The 17,461-nt window shown below is 39.2% G+C and overlaps 1 protein-coding gene across 1 annotated transcript; it reads right to left on the reverse strand.

Annotated features, from left to right (window-relative positions):
- Positions 1 to 450: 450 nt before the first annotated feature.
- LOC130092431 (zinc finger MYM-type protein 1) lies at positions 451 to 16,931 on the reverse strand. The gene is made up of 5 exons (XM_056260286.1): positions 16,883 to 16,931; positions 16,082 to 16,219; positions 14,036 to 15,638; positions 13,858 to 13,960; positions 451 to 1,309 (listed from the first exon to the last, which is right to left on the reverse strand). The coding sequence occupies exons 2-5, from the start codon at positions 16,164 to 16,166 to the stop codon at positions 782 to 784; spliced, it is 2,319 nt and encodes a 772-aa protein (XP_056116261.1). The 5' UTR covers positions 16,167 to 16,219; positions 16,883 to 16,931; the 3' UTR covers positions 451 to 781.
- Positions 16,932 to 17,461: the final 530 nt, after the last annotated feature.

Genomic DNA, 17,461 nt, shown 5'->3' on the forward strand with positions numbered 1-17,461 from the left:
ACAAGGAGCAAATTTTCTAAAATGATTTTGATTATCGTTCAATTGTTATTGTTTGTACCCTTCAAAATGTAGTAGGATTTGTTGGAATCAGATAAAAAAAAATGACCGAGCTTCACCTGTTTGAAGTCAATATAGTTTTTGAGAAAAATAGTCTTGAGCTTTTTTCCGCTATTTTTGTCTTCCCGGTTTAAAATCTACATCACGTCCACAGAGTACAAAGTAGACTATAACATTTTTATGGACACGTCAGCTTGCTCATCAACGCGGTGCCAAAATAAGCCTCAAGTTACCAAAAATGCAACAGCGTGTTAATATATATGCAGAGAACAAATGTGAATGCCTGTGCATTTATTTGTGCATTAAGTTCTAGCTGTCACAGGATATGTATGTATTTGTGGTGAGCTTAGAAAACCATGTGTATATTGTGTTGCGTGTAATGGTAACTGTAATGCACGGATCTAATATAATGTTACACATCAGATGTTTTTCCCCAACAGTTAACCAAGCGTTCATTTAAGACACAACAGATCATGTTTGCATGAATACTCGCCGAGACAGAAATACTGTAATTCTCAGTGGCGGCTGGTGCTAAAAACAAAGTGAAAATCCAACTGTTAGTAATGAAGGACTGAATGCAATTGTTACATATTTTTAACAGGTGATGATGTATCATTACTGCTTAGCTAAAAATGCAAAAATAAAGGTACCACAAATCAATGAATTTGAGTTTACAATGTCAAACACACATTGTAATGTTGCCCAAACACTGGCCAGTACAGCACTACTTGAAAAGAAATATCGACCTCTGTTCATTTTGGCTAGCAAATTTCTCAATGACCTTCTGGTTAAAGTCAGTTATCTCAGTCACCAGTTTCTTTTCCATTGACAGCATGGCCAATGCATTCAACCTCTCCTGGTTCATGCTGTTTCTCAGAAAAGTCTTAACTCTTTTCGAGGTTGAGAAGCACCTCTTAACTTCTGCTGTTGTCATGGGTGTGGTGATGAGGATCTTTAGGAGAGTAACAGTCTCTGAAAAGATTTCTTCAAGATTGTTCTCAATAAACAGCTGGAGTAGATCCACAGCACCACAACAGGCTCTGAAGTCTTCCTTGCAGTAGATGAGACTAAGCTCTGTCTTCAGCTTACTCCCATTGAGCACTGGATAGGCCTTCAAAGTCTTGTTTAGAGCATCTTCAGGAAACAGCACCATGAACAGTTCAAACCTGTCTCCTTGCAGCAAGGTGGCACTAACAAGGTGGTTTGTGAAGGAGAACCGTTCCATGATGTGTCTCAGTGTGGTATCGCAGACCTACAGTGAAGGATAAAAACAAAAATTATGTAGTGATGACAAAATGTCCATTTCTGCTGCAACATTAGAAATGACCAGTTTAAGATATAAAGGGAGACTAGTTTCGATGTTTGAAGCCATTGTTCTTGGACCCTGATGATTGCCACTTTCGGCTATATTGTAAAATATACAAAATGCTGTGCAACTAGAATAATAAAATACCTTGCTGAACAACAGAGGAAGCTTTCAAAAAGACAATAAACCTTTGCAACAAGTTAAACTGCATTGTTTCATTTACCTTCTGTGGGTACTTGTAATTGTCTTATGTCTTTGATGATTTTACAATATTTTGCTCAAATATTGTGGCAAAGAATAGATCCTTAAGTTAAAGTCACATCTAAATAATAATATATAAACTAATACAAATGTAATTCCTCCAATTGATCCTATATTCATGGCATAGTAACCTTTTGAAAGGTTGGATTCTTAAATTCACTTCCGATTCAATGTATATCTTTTGAGTAATTTATAATCAAGTTAATAATCAATATTTATCCTTCTAAATATTAAATGACTTTTCATCTTAAATCACTAGAGAATAACAACGAATATTGTCTGAACCTCTCACTGAAATCTTATCATTATGTTTTGGGAAAGTTTCCTGTTCAGACCTAGAGCTCGACCAACTCCAACCTTGAAGAAACCGTGTGTGTGTCAGTATCCATAGTTACAGGTCATGACTGTGTGAACAACTGGCATCCAGGCAAGATGAAATGACCATCTTTTAGACAAACTGAAGCCTAAAAAATGCTGATATAAATTAGTGCTGGGCGGTATGACCAAAAATCCATATCAAGGTATTTTTCTGTACATCAACGGTTTCACTGTATATGACGGTATTATTTTTTTCCAAACATGACTGGGTGTTAACCACATTTTCTACTGATTGAGAGGAAATACTGCAGTAGATTGACTTAGAATGCCCTATTTTACTGTCATGAGTGAATATTGTAGAAAAAAAAATCCACACTAGTATTAATACAGGTTTGCAAGGCAATTTTTTAATAGGCAAACCTATTTTTTTAAATCCACTCTGAATTTCACCGGGAGCCAGTGTAGAGATACCAAAACTGGGGAAATATGGTCCTTTTTTCTTAATCCGGTTAACAGCCGGGCTGCAGCATTCTGGGGGAGTTGTAGACAGGATAATGCAGTTTGGGGCAGACCACTATACAATGAGTTGCAATAGTCTAACGTAGATTAAATAAATGAGGGATCACAATTTCCAAGTTAGTATGGGAAAGGAAAGTTTTTATTTTAGCAACTGATCTCAGATGGTAAAAATTACTCTTTACAACAGCACTGATCTGCTTATTGAAAAGTAGAGATGAGACAAAAATCACTCCAAGGTTCCTCGCATGATCTTGCACATTCAACGATAACGGGCCAGCAATTTAAGGCATTCTCAGATGAGCCATTTTTGTCTACTCACAGAGAGAGAGAGAGAGAGAGAGAGAGAGAGACAGAGAGAGAGAGACACAGAGAGAGAGAGACAGAGAGAGAGAGAGACAGAGAGAGAGAGAGAGAGAGAGAGAGAGACAGAGAGAGACAGAGAGAGAGAGAGAGAGAGAGAGAGAGACAGAGAGAGAGAGAGACAGAGAGAGAGAGAGACAGAGAGAGAGAGAGAGAGAGAGAGAGAGAGAGAGAGAGAGAGAGAGAGAGAGAGAGAGAGAGAGAGAGAAATGAACTGGTAAGACTGCAATAGAAGAGTCTCTCTCCTGCCTGCTACTATGGCTACTGGTTAGATCAAAGAATCAAGGTTGCCCCTCGGTAACCACCAGGCAAATCAGAGTATTTGTTTATAAAACAGTCACTTTCCCCTCAGCCTGCTAACACAGTCCACAGTTCATTCTTCAGCAAAAATGGCAAGAAGATATACTGCTCTAGAGACCCTTTCATACTTGCTTCAGGCAAGTGATGAAGAATTTAGTGAACCAGATGACACTTCAGACACAGAGGAAGTTTTGGAGGCTGACACAGATTTCCAGATGACCGAGGATCAGCCATCAGAGGATGATTCAGGGGAGGAAGGCCCTGAGGGAGATCCATCATTCCTATCAAAAAATGGAGAAATACTATGGAGTTCAGCTTCTCCACCACAAACTCCAGGAAGAGCACGAGGAGAGGAGATCATGAGGAAAACACCTGGTCCCACGAGGTATGCCATTTCAAGAGCCGAAGACATCAAATCTTCTTTTGAGTTGTATTTCCCAAGCTCTATTCAGAAAATTTTAGTAAGTATGACAAATATGGAGGGGAATCGAGTTTATGGGGATCAGTGGAGAAACGTTGACTGGCCTGAAATAGAAGCTTACATGGGTCTTCTCATTCTTGCTGGGGTTTCGAAATCACACGGCGAAGCAACACGAAGCCTGTGGCATGGGGAGATGGGAAGAGCAATTTTTCGAGCAACCATGCCTCTGAAAGATTCAGAGTGATCAGATTGTCAGGTGTTATACGTTTTGATGACAAAACCACAAGACCCAAACCCAAAGAAGAGAAGCTGACAAGCTGGCACCCATACGTGAACTGTGGGAAAAATGGGTGGAAAGGCTTCCTATTATGTATAACCCAGACTTGTATGTAACCGTGGATGAGTGCTTGATTGGCTTCAGAGGCCGGTGCCAATTCAAGCAGTATATGCCGAGCAAACCGGCTAGATATGGACTTAAAATCTGGGGAGCCTGTGATGCTAAAAGCAGCTACTGCCACAGTATGCAGGTGTACACAGGCAAACCTCCAGGAGCACAACGTGAGCAAAACCTGGGAAAACGTGTGGTGCATGACATGATACAGGATCTGAAGGGGCACATTGTCACTTGTGACAATTTCTTCACGTCCTATGCTCTTGGCAAAGAGCTCTTGCAAAAAAAAAAAAAAGGATGGTGGGTACTGTGCGCAAAAACAGAGCAGAGCTCCCAAATGCACTGGTGACTACTGGAAACAGGGCTCCTCTATCATCTGTCTTCGCATTCACTGAGACACACACCATCGTGTCATACTGCCCTAAAAAGAAAAAGAACGTCATCCTAATGAGCACCACACACAAGGATGCAGCAATCAGCGAGCGCGAGGACAGAAAACCAGCGATGATTTTAGATTACCACGCCACCAAAGGCGGAGTGGACAATCTAGTATGTGGTACTTTGTATTTGTTCAATGCTAACAATAATTGTACAATAATAACTTATATTCTAAGCTAAATTATAAACTGAACTTGAAATGTATTGGGTAAAAAAGTAAATTGCATTATCAAGTAGATGACCAAACATTTACTAAAATGTTGTACATTTTTGTGTAATATTACAGATTGTTTCAACATACAAATGTGGACGGAAGACAGCTCACTGGCCCATGGCTATCTTTTTCAATATGATTGATGTCTCGGCCTACAACTCTTTGGTTCTGTGGAGGGAGATCAATCCCACCTGGGGACAGGCAAAAGGAGGAGCTGGGGAAAGCGCTGGTGTAACCCTTTATGCAAAGGCGACAAAACATTCCACGCACACCAGCCTCTGTGAGCTTCCTGAAAAAGGTCCAGGATACCAGAGATGAGGAAGCTGGTCCCTCATCTGCCGGTGCGTGCACACAACCTCCCCAAAAGAAAAAAAGGTGCCAATTGTGCAGTAGGGCTTTGACTCCGAACTTCGTTATTCGAATATAATTTGAATATATATTTTAAAAAAAGATATTCGAACGAATACTAGGCAGCCTTTAATATTAGAATATGTTATGTGAATTTATTTATTTTTGTAAATGGGTTTGCTTGAAACGTTGTTTTCAATTCAAATTCCGAGGATTTTCACGCCTGGTGAAGTTGTAAATCGCAAGTTCATTAACAAGGCTATTAATGGTCATCTGGGCCAACGTTAGCATAGCGTCGTCATAGGTGACGTTAATGTCATGGTTACTAAGCGCGCCTATTCTGTAAACAAAAACAATGGCAGCGCCAGCACCTACAAACACGCCTGAGGAGTTCGAAATATACACTCCTGAAAATCTAAAAAGCAACTACTTTGGGTTCCCAAAAAAGGGAAACATCACGAGCAAAGACAAAGTGGTGTGTAAAGTGTGTAGGACCAAACTAACCTACCACGCAACGACCAGCAATATGAGAGCCCACCTGTTAACACTACATCCCAGGAAGCTGGAAGAGGAGTCGGGATCGGGGGCGAGGCAGGCCAGAATCGACTCCATGCTGCTATCTCCTTCACGAGGCCTCCCATATGCCCGTCAAAATAGAGCGACAGATTTGCTCACACGGTTCGTTTGTGAAGATATGAGGCCCATTAACGTTATATATGGGAGCGGGTTTCAAGCTTTCGTCCATGAGCTAGAGGCAAGATTCAAGATCCCTTGCTACAGAACCATGAATGGTAAAATAACGCTATTATACAACACAACCAAAGGTGGCATAAGGGAAATGCTGCGTGGAGAAAAACTCGCACTGACCACTGATGGGTGGAGTTCTTTGGCTACCGAGTCCTATGTTACGGTCACAGCCCATTTCATCGACGAAGACTGGGAGATGAGAAATGTTATCCTGGACACGTCTGAGCTTCAAACCGCTCATACAGCAGCGAATGTTTCCACATGCATCGACAGTATTCTACGAGAGTACCAAGTGGAGCAGGAGTCTGTGCTTGCCATCACAACAGACAATGCAGCCAACTATGTCAATGCTGTAGAGAGGTACTTGGGGATCACGGATATCCTGTGCATGGCTCACACAATTAACCTGGCAGTGAGAAAGGGGCTTGGAGAGCGTTCCGTTGCAACAACAGTCAGTCGCCTGAAGGCTGCCGCTCAGCATTTCAAGCACTCCCCTACAGACAGAGTATCCTAGAGTCCAAGCAGAAGCTCCTTGGTCTCAAACCAGTGCAGCTCATCAACGATTGCCCCACCTGCTGGAACAGTACCTACGATATGATCTGTTGGGCAGCTGATCAACAAGCCCCAGTTGCAGCGGTGATAATGGAGAAGAAACTCAGCCGTCTGGAGCTCAGCAGTGTGGAGTGGACCCTGATGGAGAAGGTCAGTACGTTGGCTAATTATGTTGGGTCTAATAATATGATGTCCCTAATGTTAACATACTTCGTTACTTTACTCAAGTAAAGATACATTTTTCACGTATCTGTATTCTGTAGTAGCCTACTTTACTTAAGTAGAATCAATAGTGCATACTTTTGACTTTTACTTTGTTACTTTTTGCAGCAATTATTATACTTTCTACTCCACTACATTTGAGTTTCGGTTCATTTATGAGACGAGCTCTAGTTCACATGCCGGCGCCTCCGTGTCATGATTATCTATTGTCTGCTATATTTACTTCTTATTTATTAAATCCAGGCAATTGGTTGATGAAACATTGGTTAAAATTAAGATACAATTAATACAAAACGAAATTCACTTTAACGAAAGGCTTTGTGCTTTCTGTTTGAGGTCTCTGAAAGCGGCACTGATGCTTTAAAACTTTCACAGAGTGGTCATGTCCTTAACGGAGAACTGTCACGTAACATTGTTTTTTCTCATAAATGCGAAAAATTAAATAAAATGAATATTTTATGTTCTGTGGAGAGCCAACCCTTCTTCATCCGGCAGGTAATGTTACTTTTGGTTTGCCCAGTGTAATTTACTACAAAAAAAATGTCCTAGCAATCTAACGTTAGTGGTGCTATGATAAACTGCTTGTTATTAATTGTGTGTTTGTTCCGCAGGTAAAAAAGACTTGCTGAAGCCGTTTAAAGTAGCCACCCAGGCACTGTCAACAAAAAACTACCCAACAGCATCAGCGGTCTTCCACCTGCAGTATGTGTTTCTGACACAACTCAAGCCCTCCACCGATGGCTCGGCAGGACTGAAAGAAATGAAAACAATGATGTCAACTGATCTGAAGGCGCGATATGGCCCCGACAAAAATGCATTCTTGCTACTGAACACAGCCAGCTACCTCGACCCGCGTTTTCACCGACTGGTTCATTTGGAACAAGAGTCGCGGCAGGCAGTGCGAGATAAGGTTCAGAGGGAGCTTTCAGAGCTCAATGAGGAGACATGCGAAGAGGAATGCCAAGATGAGAACGCCACGACTACGGATCAGCATCGCAAGGAAAAAATGCTCTTAGCGCGATGGGGGACCTCTTTGGCGATGTGTACTGCCAAAACTCGGCAGAAGGTAATAATGAATTAATAAATAATACAAAAACGTTTAAATTATCGAGTGGCTTTCATAACTCAAACTTGCTATAGCGAATTTTTGGAAACTGCCATCATAAGAGGTAGTAGCCTTAACAACACAACAAAAACTCATTTATTTTTAACAGTCAGACTCAGAACGAATGAAGATGTGTTCCAAAAAGAAATTATGTAGGGGTGCTCCGATCAGGATTTTTGGGGCCGATCACCGATTACTGGAAGCTGTATCACCCGATACCGATAACCGATTACAGGGTCTATTTGAAGACTTCTTTTTATCATGTAGCATTACTTATTAAACTATATTTAATAACAATGTACACATTAAGTATTACATTTAAGAGAAGACACTGCATCATGAATTGACACCTGTGTATTTATTTGCAAGCAACATGTATTAACATAGCAGCTTGGCTATTGGGAGCAGCTTAGGGCTTGACATACAACTTTCCTGTAGAATATAAAATAAAATAAATAAAAGACAGAACATCTGAGTCTTTAAATTTAGCTTTTGACTACTTAAAACATTATTTTGGCTATAGCCTTTTTTGTTGCTGTTTTTAGTTTAGAGTCAGTCAGCCATCAGTTTTTCTAATACACTTAAAGGACCACAGGTAGTAAAGTGCACAGCAACAAAAAAAACTAACAACTTCCATATCTGTATCTATAACTTAGCTTTTTTCTGGGATGCTTAGTCAGATTTTGTGGGCATTTAGAGAGGAAGAGAGAGGTAGAGAAACCTTTTTTTTGTGTGTGTGTGAAGAACCCTTGCAAAATTATTTTAAACAGATTAAGAAAGCCACCACTACTGGTCACATCTATGGTTAGATTGATTTTTTTTTTAGATCCAGTGAAGTCTGTCCCACCATGTACCTAATATAAATAAATAAAACATCTTCAGTTAACTAGCAGATCATTCATTTAGTTCGCTATTAAATAAGAAATCTAGCACTAAAATGTGTTTTTGAACTCAAGCTGCGCGCTCGTTGCCGCAGCGATCAGTTGCATGGATACAGTGCTCTGTGCCTCGCGCAGTCTTCACTCGGACGTGCGCTTCAATCTATCGCCGTTGCGGACTCTTTTCATTCCGGTGAAATCACAAAATAAAGCACAAACGTGTCCTTGCTTGATAATATAACTGTAACCACTGATGAACATATTCAGTTTGGATGAGAGAAAAAAAAATATGTACGAGTGCGGATTAGAACCCGTAACCTCTGACACGTTAACAAAAGATCTCCCACTAGACCATTGAAGAACTCAAAGGTAAATTGCGGATCAATGGATTTATTTACGGGTTGAGCAGAGAGGCAGCACAGTTTGACAAGCGGCCGCGGCATGGTACACACATTGCAGATTGCTAATGAATAGTTTTTTCACACACCTTGTAGAATTGCCAGACCAGTGAAGCCATTTTTACCAGGGCAAAAAATTAAAAAAATTGTCTCGCGAGTTTTGCGTCATCTGATCGGCTTTTCTGATCGGCCTTTATAGAGACCGCCGATCACACATCCCAAAGCAATCATCGGCCGATTATGATCGGCGACCGATCAATCGGAGCACCCTTAACAGGGCTCCAGACTAACTTTTTGCCTAGGTTGCACTGGTGCGCCTAACTTTTTTATTTAGGTGCACCAGCACAAAATTTAGGTGCACTCAAATTTTTCCTCGTCTCGCATCGCCTTTAACGCCACAATTTCAAGGTCACCTTTTTATCATGCTCCATATATTCATATATATTATGTAAATGCTTTTAAACAAGAATAAGGAGTAGTTTTTTTATTTATATTTGAAGCACAATTACACTGTATATAAAAATATAAATCTTAAAAAAAAAAAAAAAAAAGTGCTGTTTTTACATTGTTCAAGTTAGGGCAGGGTATTGACACAAATTTCACAATTCGATTCAATATTGATTATTTTGGATATCAGGTACAATACATGGCAAAATTTCTTTAAGAAAAACAAATCTCAACTAATGCTGTAAACTGGGAGTCAGTTGTAGCCCACTATGCTTCATTAGCCTACTAATATTGAAGGTAAAAATTACCTGATTTGTACACAAACACTTAAATTACACTTTTTTTTTTTTTTTATAATAATAAAAAAGTTATATGAAATATAAACTTTTAAATGGTGGCTGCATAAAAACTTGCAAGATTTTTTTCAACCAACATGCATTAAATATTGAAAAACATTAAAAATTATAATGCATATGTAATATGGTGCATATATTAGGCACAATGCTCCTCTAGAGTTAATTTTTCTAGCTAGCTAACGAGTTTATGGTCAATGGATATGTTTTTTTTTTTAGGTAAATGTGACCTTACATTACATTGTTTACAATTGTTTTACTGACGTCTTTCCACGGTTGAAACACTGATTGAGCGATTCCATGCGAATGATACGGATTTCGATAAGTTGTACTCTATCTTTCAACACACTTTCAAATGCTCGTTCATGTTTATTTCGCGCTGTAACTGGTATTATTAAGGCGGAAGAGGAGATCATGTGCGCTCCGCGCTGCTTGTTGGCCAGAGCGATCTCACGCCACAGCGCCAAAACACTATTTATGTTTTTGAATTTCGTAAGAAAATGGGCCTAATTTGAAATCTGAGACTTTGTTTCATATCAATAGTAACAAAGCACAAAGATTATTGCGATGTATTGGATGGGATGCTCGCTACAATGTTCCATTCATCAACTGAAAACAGCATAGCCCAACGGTTCGTAAAAATCAATGAGAATCGATTAAAATCGAGAAATCAATATTTTTTACCTAGTTCAAGTAGCCTACATTTTTAAAAGTTTCTTCGTCGTCTGTTTTCCTGCGTTTATTTAGCTGATGCTGCTGATTGCCGTAACTGATTCTCTGGTGCTCAGGTGACAGGTCGCAATTTATTTCAATCACACAGTCAGCACGGAGCATTTTAGTCCTACAGGAATATCTGAACCACAGCCAATCAGAGGCAAAGACCCGCCCAATCTCTATCTCTGATTGGTTTAGACCACGACATGATCCAACCATGCGTGCAAGGAGAACAAAAGACTCGTTTGTGGAGAGACAGCGGATGCGATCATGTGAGAACGTTAGGTGCACTGGTGCGACCTACGAATAATTCTTGTCGCACTCTTACAAATTTTGGTCGCATGTGCGACCAAATTGGTCGCACTCTAGAGCCCTGCTTAAAATGATGGCCTACGAACGTGAGCACCCGCCCCCGTCTGACAGCAACCCGCTGTCCTGGTGGAAGGAGAGAAACCCCAAGTACCCCCATCTCGCCAAGCTGGCACGCGGCTACCTGGCAATATGCGGGACATCTGTGAGGGCCGAACGAGTGTTTTCCAGCGCGGGGAATATAGTCACAAAGCAACGCTCTTCTCTAGAGCCAGAAAATGTGAATCACCTTGTCTTTTTTTTCGGATTGTTTTTTTGTTTCTCTCACAGCCAGCCAGAAAGCCCATAATGGCGAGTTCTAATTCGAAGTGTTCTAATCTACATGATCGATCGAGATTGGGGAGAAACAAAAAAACAATCCGTGGCAATGGTTTTGCTTTCCATCCGCCCGTATATAAACTGTACTCACGAATTCTCAAACTGTTCCCTCGGTTTAACAAATCGTGCCCACAGAATCTAAACCGTACCCACAAGTTTCTAATCCGCCCTCTCAGATTTGTGCCTTCAGTTTTTGCAATCTGTATCCACAAATTCATAAACCTTGCCTATGCTTTCGCAATCCGTTCCCACGGGTTTGTAACCTGTAGGATATGCATCCCGAGTGTTCGATTTACATCTCAAAGTGCCTTGTTCTATTGGTAATTGCAGTCAGATCGCTAAACAATGTGTCAGTAATGGCTGGCTGATAGAACATGTAAACGAAACAATCTGTTACGCTCACATATTGCTGTGCATACTGTTTGTGTTTCCAGGGTCTGATGATAAATGATAATACAATTTTTTTTTTTAAACAATCGTGACAGTTTGTTTTTTTCTTGTGAAAACATCATTGCTTGCCTATTGACATTGAGTGATACACTGCCCTCTGGTGGACAGAACATATACAAATTAAATTTAGGTCTTACTTACCTTAATAAGTAAGACTTAAATAAACTTAAATAAAGATACCAAAATAGGTCTTACTGAGGCATTAAATGGTCAAAACTCAAAATATTATTAATAAATATTTGAATATTAATATTAATAAACAAACAAGCTTCGAATATGATTTTTGGGCAAAAGTCAAAGCCCTATTGTGCAGGCCGGAGGATGTGAAAACTAGAAATATCTGCCAAAATTGCAAACTTCCTGTGTGCAAGAGACACTTTATCACTATCTGTTGCATCTGCAGTAATGAGAAAAATAATTAGGCTACAGATTGTATGTATATAGTTCAAATAATATTTATTATTATTATTACATTTTTATTATTTTTCTTCAATTTACTGATGAATTCACTGTTTGATAATTATTGTTTGTTCTTATTTAGGATAATATGAGTTCCTGATATCTATTCCATATGCAACAATAAATAAAATAATTACAGTTTGTATGTATATAGTTAAAATAATGTTTATTATTATTACATTTTTATTCCTATGATTGTTTGCTGTTTTTATTTTATGTTTTTGCTGATCGATCATAATTGCTGTTCCCTTCTGATGTTTTTATTTTATTACCATTTATAGAATTAAAATACCAATTAATTGCAAAATGTCTGTATAAAGTGTTTTGAATTATCACTATCCATACCTTATTTTGTTAGATTTTTTAATGATCAAATACTGAGTAACAAAAATGTTTGCATTGTGTTCCCTTTCTAACCAACTGTTATTGTTTGATTGTAATCAATCATAATGCAAAACCTGATACTCATCTAAAAAAAATGTTAAAAAAAATTAAAAAGTAGTCTTTTAGAATATCTAAATATATATCGAAATAAAAAAACGAATAAGATAAAGAAATCATGTCTAAAACAACAATAGGAATCAAAAAGCCTTTCTATGTATTTATATATAGGAAGCTATAGGCAGCCTACAGGCCCTTAAGGACATTACACACATTTATATATTTTTAAAGACACTGGATGGCGCTCTATTCACTTGAATTTTTTTTTTGCCTGCAGCCTGCACCCTATTTTGATGTGAGATGTTGCATTTATTGACATTTTTTTTTTATAATAATAATTAAAAATATATATATATTAATTATAAATGGAAGAAATAGCTCATAAAAATTATATAATTAATGCAAAGTATCATAATAATCGTTAAAAATTTTAAATAATAATAAATAAATTTTCCTGGGGGGGAAAAAAAGTTACATTTTAAGGCTTTGGTCTTTTTTGACCGGGAGGAAGCTAAGTGTAACCCCTAAACGAAGAAGCCCAGAGGGTTAATTTGGGAGGTCTGTAGACGAGTACGCAGAAAACAGGACCCAATATGTTGATTTTTAACAACTGGGCCTCAAAACTGGAATACGTGTCCATAGGCAGCATTCTGCATTTAAAAGAGTTTTTAAAAACAGTAGCGACACCAGCGCCACATCCTGAAATCCGTGGGAAATTTAGAAAGTCGTAGCCTGGCGGTGTCAGATCCCCCAAAGCCATTTGTTCACTGGGGTTCAGCCACGTCTCAGTGATGAATAAGAGGTCCAAAGATTGTGGTATAAAAAAGTCATTAAGAATAAAAGACTTGTTCGATATTGAACGAGTATTAATGAGAGCCATTTTAATATTGACACTATCCATGTTTTGTTGAGGAAGAGATGTGCGTTTCAGTAAATTCCCCTACACTCTCATGTAAGGAGGTATTTGAAAACGATGGCGCAAGTAAGTTTGTGTTATTCACTTTCACACAGTTGCTAAAATATGTTACTTTGCACACTCTTCATATCACAGTCCTGCAAAGATGACAGAAAATTCACTCGCATTTGCTTTCCTGCGGCAAAACTTGAGAGCAGTTGCGTTTTAGACCAAACATATGGTGAATGAGAGCAACCTGGACGCATCAGTGAATGGTGAGATATTTTGTTAAATAAAATGATCCTGCCAGAGGAATTGCATGATAACTTCATTATGTCTTGTTCTGTCTGTTTCATCGCAGTAAGCTTTTATGAGGGTTTGAGAAACTTGAGAAACTTTTGGAAAACACTTGAAAACGGACGGAGAGTGTTTTGAATCGAATACTCCGTTTTCAAATCTATCCGGATTAATGTAGACGTAGCCTAAACTATCTAAAATTCAAATGTTGGAGTGCAAGATAAAACAAATAAAATAAAAACCATACTCCAGTGTAATATGGACTACAATAAAACTCACCTCTGCTGCAATCCGTTCATGGACCTCTGGAATAAGCGACCGGCGCCTCTTCGCTTGAGAACCACCTGCACTGCGTTGGTCAACCAGGGAAGGGTGAGAATCCCTGCAAAGGAATAAGAACATTTATAAATAATAATAATAACAACAAAAATCGCAAAAGGAGGAATATAGCTGTTACCTGATCTTCTCGATGTCCTGCTGGAACTGCTGGATGCTCCTCTTGATGTGGGCCGAATCGATGTCTTTCTTCTGGAGTCGAGTAAAGAGGAGTTCCACATGCGGTAGGATGTTGTGGAAAAGTTGCAGAAAGAACTTAAAATCCTGATCCTCAAGCAGCATGGCAAAGGCTCCTGCCTCTCGGACGGTAACAGGGTCAAAGTCACCCGAGTCTCGTATGGTTTCAAAGCAGCGGATGAGGTCTTCCCTGTGCTCGAACACGGTATTGACGGCACAGCTGTGAAAGTTCCACCTAACATTGCTTGAAGTTGGTAGTCGATGGGCCACTGCTTTATCAAGAACGTCTGTGCGCTTGGGTGATCTCGAAAAAAAGCTGGCAAATCCTCCAAGGTCAGAGAAAAAAATTCTCACTTTGGGTATGTGAGAAGTGGCTTGTTGTATTATTACATTGAGTTGATGTGCGTAGCAGTGGATGTAGTGGGCATTTGGGTAGACATTTTGTATCTTCTTCTGAACACCTGCAGTGGCACCCTTCATCACACTGGCTCCATCATATGCTTGGGAGATGAGTTTACCCCTCTGATCCTCAGGAAGGATGACAGCGAGACGCTCTTTCAGTGCTGTGGCGATGGAATCAGCTGTAGCCGAATGCAGTGGAATAAACTCAAAAAACCTCTCCTGGACATTGCTTTTGGCATCAATGTAGCGCAGCACAAGCACAAGTTGGCACTGTGTGGCGATTTCAGTGGTCTCGTCGACCTGGATGGAGAGAAAATCGCTGCTCTGTGCTTCTTTGATTATGTGTTCCTTCACGACAGACAACATACAGTCCAACAGCTCGTCCTGCACCATTTTCGAGGTTCCCTTAAACAAAGTGCCATTCTCAAGGTGCTCTTTCAACACTCCATCAAGGGAAGCAACGAAATCCACCAAGCCGCGGAATATCCCGGGATTATCCGAGCTCTCGCTCTCATCATGGCCACGCAAAGCCAGCTCAAACGCGCCGCAAAATTTCACACAGTCTATTATTCTAGAAAGGATGTGCCGATTTTTTGCGACCTCCTCATTGTGTCTTCTAATGCCAATCCTGTAGCCTTCATCTAGCTGTTCAGCAATGCTAAGCTTCCCGATAAACTGTAGCCTCATAGCGTTGTCAAGATGGCTGCGGCTACTTTCATGCCGTTTGCACTTTTCTGAGAGGTGTTTTAAGTCACGTACCCCTGTCGTTGTCCACGATGTTTCAGTGCCAGGATTTTGAAACAGCAAACAGGGAAAACAATAAAAGGCATGACTTATATTGCATCCAGCTAGCCAACTCCGCTTGCCGTAAGAAGTGCTGGAGAAGGCCCGAGTGTAAATTCGCCCGCGATTACTTGACTGCTGCTGAATTTGCAAGTTGGGTTGATCTGGTCCAAGCTCCTTGATCCTTTTTTTTTCTTTGTGTGAACGCTTTGTAAAAGGGTATTTTTGTAAAGATAAAACGGAATTTTCTTTCATCTCAAAGAGAAATTGGGCTTGCTGGCTTCCACATTGATCAGTACCAGTCAATTGACAAGCCACTGTGCGGGAATAGGAGTCATTGAGAACGGTCCAATCACATGAGGCTAAAAATATAAAAACAACATTGATTCGCTGAAATCAAAAGTGAGAGGGTCTGTGGCGCAGGGCGCTGCGACCCGAGGACAATGTGACGCAAGACAATTAGAGCTCAGCCTCAAGTCACATGCTTTTCAAAAGTTTACAGACCTAGTACATGCACACTCATTTGGCCAGCGTCCCACACACATATGAACGAAATACAATTTAGATTTTTTTTAAATAAATTTTAATGACTAACAGTCGAAAACTGCGACTACAATTAATTTGTGATATATTTAACATTGTTAATGTAGCTTTCATCTCTGACTAACTTGAAGGGGGCAGCGCCCCTATTGACCAGCCGCCACTGCTCATATGACACTTTTTCAAAAATATCATTCATTTCTGTAGAGGTCAATATTTTAATAAGGGATAATTGACAGAGTTCAGTTTTGAGAATGAAACCAACCTGTTTGTTCCTCAGTATCTTCTTGTTTCACACTGAATACTTCTTCAATCCTGATGTCTTCACTCTCCTCTTTAATAAACGCCATCTTTATAATAGTGTCACATGGATCTCAGCTGCGTCACCAGGAGTTTAGACACGCTGTCATGATTAAGATGAGAATAATTAAAAGAAAGAACAGACAGATCAAAACTAAATCTCAGGGAGCTCCATGGTTCGGTAGTCAGCACACTGGTAAGAGTCAGTCAGAGTGGGTCAATGATCTTAAATGACCTGATTAGACAAAAAAACACTCAAAACTAGCTCTGCAAATTAATAAAAGAACAAACTATACAGCGACGGTTCAAATTTATGACTTATATTTGTATTTATTGATTACATTTAATATATTTCCACCAAAATATTTGCTGTTGGTTCGTAAAAGTTGTCATTACACATGGTTTGACCAGCATGTGTCGTCAGCGTGCGTGCTTCAAAAGTGTTAATGTTGCGAAGCATTGATTAAAGTGGACTCGGACTTCCGAAAAGCTCCCTTTCTCTCATCAGTACATGTCAGTAGCCAAATTCGTTTACGATAACCAGACATAGGGATAAGCGAAATAACACGCACCTTCTCTGTTTCTTTTCTGTTACTGTGCAGATGAGCTTTACTCACAAAAATAAACAATTGGTTAGTTAAAGCATTGCAATATTATATTCAATAATAATTCCCTCATTTTACATAGCTAGTAAAAACTTTACTTTTGGCTGAATTGTTTTTTTTTTATCGATTTAAACACCTTAAATGCTGGAAAAACCACAAACCTTTCCTCAGCCAAAACAAAACAGACGTAGGAGCGCGGCGCAATCTTACGACGTCATATCGCCAGGTCAAAATAAAAGTCCTGCTCACACGCTGCTTTCTAAAACAAAAGTATGTATGTACAATGCATGTATTTGCTTGCTTCCAATCTTTTGAAAACTGAACATAGAAAGGCAATAATAACATCAGTTAGCTCAAATCAAATAGTAGAAGAAACAAATACAATGATAATAAAAAGAAAAATTAAAAACAGAGAAAAAAATTTCTATAATAAAGTAATACACACTTTTCATAAATACTAGGTAAGTTTACAATATACCACATTTTAAAGTCAACATTATTATTATAAAAAAAGAAAATATATTTTTCTGAGAGTTGTATTACAATAGGCCTATTTGTATTATTTTTAAACACCAAAATCACACAAAAATAATTTTGTGGAAATACATTCATAAAATAAATGAACACATTTCAAGTTGATATCTTTACACAACTTTGCAAACTTTTACAGGATAAACCCGGTGAGCATTCTTTAATGATACCTCCCTAATTGTATTAGTTATACAAAAGCATCTAAAGAT

This window comes from Rhinichthys klamathensis, unplaced genomic scaffold, assembly GCF_029890125.1.
Source record: "Rhinichthys klamathensis goyatoka isolate OS25496 unplaced genomic scaffold, OSU_Roscu_1.1 h1tg000176l_1, whole genome shotgun sequence".
NCBI classification, from domain to species: Eukaryota; Metazoa; Chordata; class Actinopteri; order Cypriniformes; family Leuciscidae; genus Rhinichthys; species Rhinichthys klamathensis.

Excerpts from the sequence above, each read along its gene's own strand:
- LOC130092431 (XM_056260286.1), bottom strand. The coding sequence starts at position 16,166 with ATGGCGTTTATTAAAGAGGAGAGTGAAGACATCAGGATTGAAGAAGTA. Across the intron at positions 15,639-16,081 it reads AGATACTGAGGAACAAACAG|CCTCATGTGATTGGACCGTT; the intron begins GTTGGTTTCATT and ends TTATATTTTTAG. Across the intron at positions 13,961-14,035 it reads CAGGACATCGAGAAGATCAG|GGATTCTCACCCTTCCCTGG; the intron begins GTAACAGCTATA and ends ATTCCTTTGCAG.